Source organism: Lissotriton helveticus, chromosome 6 (genome assembly GCF_964261635.1).
Source record: "Lissotriton helveticus chromosome 6, aLisHel1.1, whole genome shotgun sequence".
NCBI classification, from domain to species: Eukaryota; Metazoa; Chordata; class Amphibia; order Caudata; family Salamandridae; genus Lissotriton; species Lissotriton helveticus.
The window spans coordinates 737,058,883-737,065,421 of NC_136067.1; the positions used below are offsets into that span (position 1 = coordinate 737,058,883).

Consider the following 6,539-nt stretch of genomic DNA (forward strand, 5'->3'; position numbering starts at 1 on the left):
TCCCATTTAAGAGGAGTCAAAAGTCTCAACCACTTCTAAAAGAGCAATAACATTTCTTCATGGAGCTACTCATCCACTTTTGAAAAGAAAGCCACTGCTAATCCCATCCCTGGAGCAGCAATGTGAAGATATACTTATACACTAGTTGTACATGAGCTCATACACAGAGTAGGCTCTGATATCTCAACAATCACTGTCCAGTTAACAGACATGCCATGGAACGTTTCTACAATTGAAGTTCTAAAGAATAAAGCATTTCACAGAATGGCTATGTACATTAGTCAAATCCAGAGGATAAAGGGACAACCAAGAGATGCTCTTTAAAATACTTTCCCAACTTCTCATTCAACATTTCTTTTTAAAGGCTATTTGTAACTCACGACTTGTCCAAGGAGACAAATATTTTCTCGAAAAAATTAACAAGTGAGTTATCGTTGTATCCTTCTGATGGATACTTAATTTTCCAGCAGATTCCTAGTTTTAGATTGATCATCATATGTCAGACTGGATCCTCAAGATTTATACCATCCATCGGGCACAAAACAACACCACAAGCAAGTCTTGAGGTCCTCAAGGTCGCTGCCAAATTGATGAAAAAGGCACTACCACATCTAACATTAGTTTCACCTAATTTCCCAACTTCATAGAGGTCCATACTTTTATAACTCCTGAATGGTATGGGAAAGTATAAGTCATGGGTCTAGAAGGAAACCTATCTGCCCTAGTGCTGACATTGTGAATGTTTGCCTCCTCAGTAATTAGTTGAAAAAGCTCAGGTGCAAAATCAGACTGAGCGCTCCAACATTTCTCAGGGACTGGGAAACATCCTGATTAACAGCCTTGATTGCTACCTGAAATGCACTCCTTTCACAGATAATTTCTTTAATAAGCAAAAACAAAAAATCTGTGTCAGGAGATTTTGTGCATGGAAAGTGGAGACGGGCAGAATGGCTGAAAGGGATGGTCCTTAAAAATAGGTCTGTTTACCTCAATTTTACAATATGTTAGATTCATTGACCAAGACAACCTAGCTTAAGACTGCACAAAGCTGACCATCTTCTCTTCTCACACTCAGACACAAAATACCGAAACTGCTGACTCCAGAACGACTAGCGCAATTCTCAATACTTTTCATGGAGCAAATGCAAAAACTATCAACTCTTTGTTACTACATATATTCTGTACTAGATTGGTGTATTAAAAATAGGTCTCTTGTACAACAATTCTGTGGGCACTAACTTGGGGAGTGTAGGCAGAGGGACGCTCACGATTAAAACACCTGGCCTCTTCCACTATCTGACCATATATAGGGCTTATCTGAGGATGGGATCAGGAGGCACCCATCTGTTTTCTTTGCTCTGCAGTACTGGCAAGCATATCCTTCTCATTCTGGGGTCCGGCAAGAATCTACCAGGTGAGAAGGAAATCATGGTGCACATGTTGACATTCGAAGGTGCAGGCAAGTATGGATCAAATGGAAATTAGACTTAATATACAACAATTATTAATACTGGTAAATTTCAAACTTCATCACAAACTAAAATACAGCCAACATCTTGCAACACTACTACATGCCTCCAAATGTACCAGTAAAGACACCACATGATTCGCACTCTACTATCTAATTTGCTGAAGGAATGCCAGGCCTCTGCAAGACAAGTTGTAATGCAGAGATAAAGTTGGTAATTTATGAATTAGGACAGGAGAGAACTAAAGGAATAACATCAAACATTTATCTTTCTTGAGATCTCAAATTTTATGGCATGACACGGAGACCAACATTATGCAAATCTCCTTTGTAACAACAGCTCAACAGCAACAACAGAAGAAAACAGAACTTCAATAAACATTCCAACATGTTATGAAGTCCCCCACAAGCAGCCATCTTCCTTCTTTGTTGCTGCTGCTCACAAGATAAAGTATCACCCCTACGAGCCTAGAGCTCTATTTTATATGTCATTACTCCTGTAACCTGTTTAATTACTGTAATTCATATATTTTATTTGGTGTAATTACTGTATATTTTAAAGGTATTGAGGGTAGTTCTATCATATCACTATTACTACGTAGTCCAATAGTCTATCTCTTCTGCCTTTATCACTTCATGATTTTAATGATTTTACTGTCTTTTCAACTGTGAGGCCTACTTTGGAACCCTGGTCTTGAGTGGCTGGCTACAAGTTTATCTGTCACTAAGTGTTATGGTGCTACTTGATCAGCGATCCACTGCTTGGATCAGTACTTATTCCCTATCGGGACTGTAAACATTGGAAGAGGAATGCAAAGGCTTTTCTAATGCGGAGATTATCTCCTATTCTTAAATGTGCATATCTTTAAAAGTATACATGTGATTTTTGTTGTTTTGGTCTATTTGTTCAGAATATACTCAGCTATTCTTCTAAAACCTGTGAGGAATCTTTTTGTGGTGTATTTATTGTGTAACGTGTGTATGTTGCACAAATACTTTACATATTGCCTCTTTTGATAAGCCTGCCTACTCTGTGCCAAGCTACCAGACGGTAAGCACAGGTTACCTCATTTGTGTAACTAGCTTACCCTGACTAGAGTAGTCGATTCTGCCTGACATGGGTGTATACCTTAGCCAACCAGAAACACGATTTCTAACACATACCCTGGGAAGAAGCTGCAAGATCATGTGGAAGAGAGAGAAGATCTGCAAATGCACTTGTATGGAGTGCTCGTTCATAAATATAAAAAATGAAGTACCTGCAGAGTGAATAGCCAGTGGAAGGACACAAGCCAGTAGCCAATAACAGGAAGCTGTACTTGGTCCAATCTCCACGCCAGGCATGAACGGCAAAGGAAGGGCGTTAATGTTGTGGGCGACGTGCAAATGACTTGCTGGCCAATCAGAAGCATGTACATGAGAGCAACGTGGAATAAATTAATGGTAAGTTCAGGTAAGGGAAGGGTTCTAGCCCCTTTGAAGATCTTTTTTAACTTACAAAAGACTGCGCAAGCACAGCACAAAAGCAGTGCAGGTGGAAAATAAACAGTCCTTCTTCTATGTTTGCTATGGTCACCCTATCACACACATCTTTTACACTCCACTTAATCAGTCCTGCCAAGCGTCAAGCAACAGGTGTGACGCTCACATACTTCAGTGCAGTGATCCGCATCACCGCACTAAAATGTATTGTCACGCATTTTGTCACCTGTCAGGCGCGCCATCAGCGGCGCCTGTGCCCCGGCTCTCTGCTGCTCTGAGAGAGGTGATGGTTGCTGAGCCGAGTTCCCAAATAGTTAACCAGACTGCTCTCAGCTCTGTGGAGTGGCTGAGAGCAGTGCTACAATGTGTCTCTGCACTCCAGACAGCTGTATTTCCCTGGAAACAATGAATGCTGCGCCAGCGTGGCACCATGGGGGCCGGGTTCAATAGTCCGGATGTGCCGGCGTAGAGTGCAGTCACGTCCGGAGTAACTAGGCAGAAGCGGCAGGGGAATCCGAGAGAGTGCAGGCGAGACTCGAGTCTCCATTGCAGGGCCGTAAGAGGGGGCATGAATAAACTTGTGCAATGGGCGTTTATGGCAGCTGGCGCTCGCAAAATAGACTGCCGCACATTGTGTGATCCAGACGTGATAGACCAGACCCCACCGGCCCTCTTGTGAACTTGCAGCATTTCAGGTACAGAAAGTTATGGCAACGTTATTTATAATTATGGCAGAGCTCGCATGCAGGCGGCGGCCGCAACTTAACAAATGTCCGCAGGCACATGATTGCAGCCAGTAGTGGGCTTGTTAATTGCTTTGCGCCAGTCCTGTAGCCACAGCCCGCCCTAACAGCCCCCAGCACCACCATCCCTGTGTGTGGAGGACAGAGAATCTGTTAGGCTTCATCTGCCCTCCTGCCTCCAGTCATGTGTGGGCTCTTTGTTCTCCAATCCCTTGCGAGTGGCGGCACACTGACTTGGGAGAGCCAGTCTGCCTTCAGCTTACAAAAATCATCTCAAGCACGAACCGGCCACTGCAGTTACCGTGACTTCACTAGGGCCTGGTAGCAACTCTAGAAAACAGCCTGCAGTGAAGCATGACACTCAAGGGCTGCACACACACTATTCCTCTCGAGACAAGTGTGTGTGTTAATAACACAAATTCCTAAAAGACAACGCGGGATCATGAGGCTGCCTGCAGTCAGTGGGGGGGGCGGTCGTGTTAGTTACTCTAACACACTTCTCAGGTGACACAGGTGGATTAGACCGTGTGCAACTGTTCATGTTGTTGGGACCTCCCATTCCAGCACATGGCTGAACTCTGTGTACAATGGGCACAAAATGGATTAATTTACCTTAGGCAGAGATTATTTAAATCCGGCGGTACAGACATAACATCTCCCTCTATGGCCCCAGAGCCTGGCAGAGCATCTCCTCTCACCACCCACATTGTGGAAGTGCTTCTATGAACCCCAGAATCCACCACAGCTCTTCTTTCTCTGGGGATCACACCCTGGAAAAATAGTTTCTCTCTCTCCAAGAGACCATGACAGAGCCGCTCCTCTCACTGCCAGGCCAGGTCACTTTCGGTTGTGCTCCCAACTGTAGGGTTCTAGGACTGGCTGTTTCCATTGGGAAAGCACCAAGGCTGATTTGTAATTAGCTGGACTCTTTGTAGCGTGGGCAAGCAAGGATGGACTGGAACAAGGCCCCAGTAATTGCCTGTAGTTGAGATTAATTCAAGCACTCTCCACTCATCAACTTTTTGTTCTGCTCAATGACCCCACAGCCTGGCAGAGCTTCTCTTCTTTTTGCCCAGACACTGGCAGTGCTCCGCAGCCAGCAAGGATGGATATATTTTTTCAGGATGTGAAATTGAAATGTTAGAGGAAAGGATATGCAAACTGTTATTTTGGTGACCATTAAGAGACTCAAATATTAAGGCTAAGGGAATAAGCATCATTTTTCTCTGGGAGCTGAACATTGTTACCATGCCTGAGCCCAGCTGTGAATTTGGTTTAATGAGAGCCTGTTCGAAAATGTTTGTAGCAAAGAGTTCTTGTTGAAATACTTACCAGGTCTGCCAAGAGGTGGAAGGGAACCGAATATAAGGGGAGTCTCATAAGGTAAAGGGAGGGGCGTGGTGAAGGGTAGACACCTGAATGATGGAAGGAAAGAGTCTGTTCTAAACACAGGGTAAGGTGGTGGAAACAGGATGGCAGAGGCTCTATGGAGGCTATTTGTAGGCTTGAGGGAAGTCCAGCATTGAGTTGATCTTGTTATTTACCGGATTGAACAGTACATACAATCAGGTTAGAAGGGCACTAGGTTAGTGCAGTGCCCTTCCATCCCAGGTGCTTTGCAGCCGTTTAAAGATCTTCTTAGAGTTTCTCGTTACTCAAATAGGTATAATTTCTGATATTTATGTTTCCTTCGTCTTCATTGCTTGATTTTGCTTGCGAGAAAGTGTCACTCATAGTGGTTGAAATGTCACTCATAATTACACGGACATGAAAATGTCACACATAGCAATCTGAAACCTTGGCAGCTAAGCTTAATGCACTATTGTTTCAGATGAGACCTAATCAAAGTGTGAAAAGTCTAAACCAAAGCCGTTTTTCTTTGCTGATATCATCTATTCCACTCCATCCCATTATGAGCTCAAACAAGACACACACACACAAATACAAGGGTGCTTACGGTTTAAAGGAGCAACCCACGTCCTTTGTACAACTTGAAATCATAAAGTAACTTTCAACAAACCATGCACTTCTAACTGCGAATATCAATGCAACTGTGTACAACATGGCAGGTCCCGCCGTACAGTGCTACTTGCCGAATTAATTTGTTCAACTTTCTTTGGTGACTACGTAAACACAACAAATGTACACTAGTTATCTTGTTTTAATGGCTGAATAGGGACGTTTAGTTTGTAAGAGTCAGAACAGTTTAGAACGGCACCAAATTATAAATGTCGCTTGCCCATAAAAGTTCTGTAGATAGTTTTTATAAAAATCTTTCTATTTTGAGAGGCTCATGCTAAATTGTCTGCCCTTATTGGCCCACTTTCACTGCAGCTCCCTCCATATCTTGCCACAGTTCCCCCTTTCTCTCCTCCAGCCAGCCTTCCATCTCCTTTCTGTCACTTCCATCCTCCCTCACCTTTGCACTGTTTCGGTGAACTGGGCACGCTGGAAGTCAGCAGCCAGGCGGCGAATCTCGTCCCAGCCCCCGGCCATGGTGCCACTATAATCAAAGCTCAGCACCAGCTGCTCACAGACAGGAACTGTCCTCGTACGCTGTCAGAACGTGGTTACGTCACGGCCCTGCGAGGGCGCACGCTCTAGTGTTCCCGGGGGCGGGGCGATAACTGTGCTGACGCGGCTCTACAGAGAGCTCAAGCTGAAAGGTGATAGGAGGCGGCAAATGTGACAGAGAACATACGTCAGATCTGTGCTACAGGAAGAAAATTTGCTTTACCTGCACAGGGCTTGCTGGAGTATGTGCACCCCATGCCGCAGGTTTAAATTTCTGCAAGACATAACTCTCAACTCTTGAATCACGTCTTGCGTTGCCCCCCCCCTTACCT

At 44.3% G+C, this 6,539-nt stretch overlaps 1 protein-coding gene across 1 annotated transcript in view; it reads right to left on the reverse strand.

The window, feature by feature from the left end:
• Positions 1–6,270, reverse strand: part of UFL1 (UFM1 specific ligase 1) — a 428,808-nt gene extending 422,538 nt beyond the window's left edge. The window contains exon 1 of the mRNA XM_078648232.1: positions 6,113–6,270. Coding sequence (XP_078504358.1) covers positions 6,113–6,189 — 77 coding nt within the window. The 5' untranslated portion in view covers positions 6,190–6,270. The remainder of the gene's footprint in view (positions 1–6,112) is intronic.
• Between the last annotated feature and the right edge of the window lie 269 nt (positions 6,271–6,539).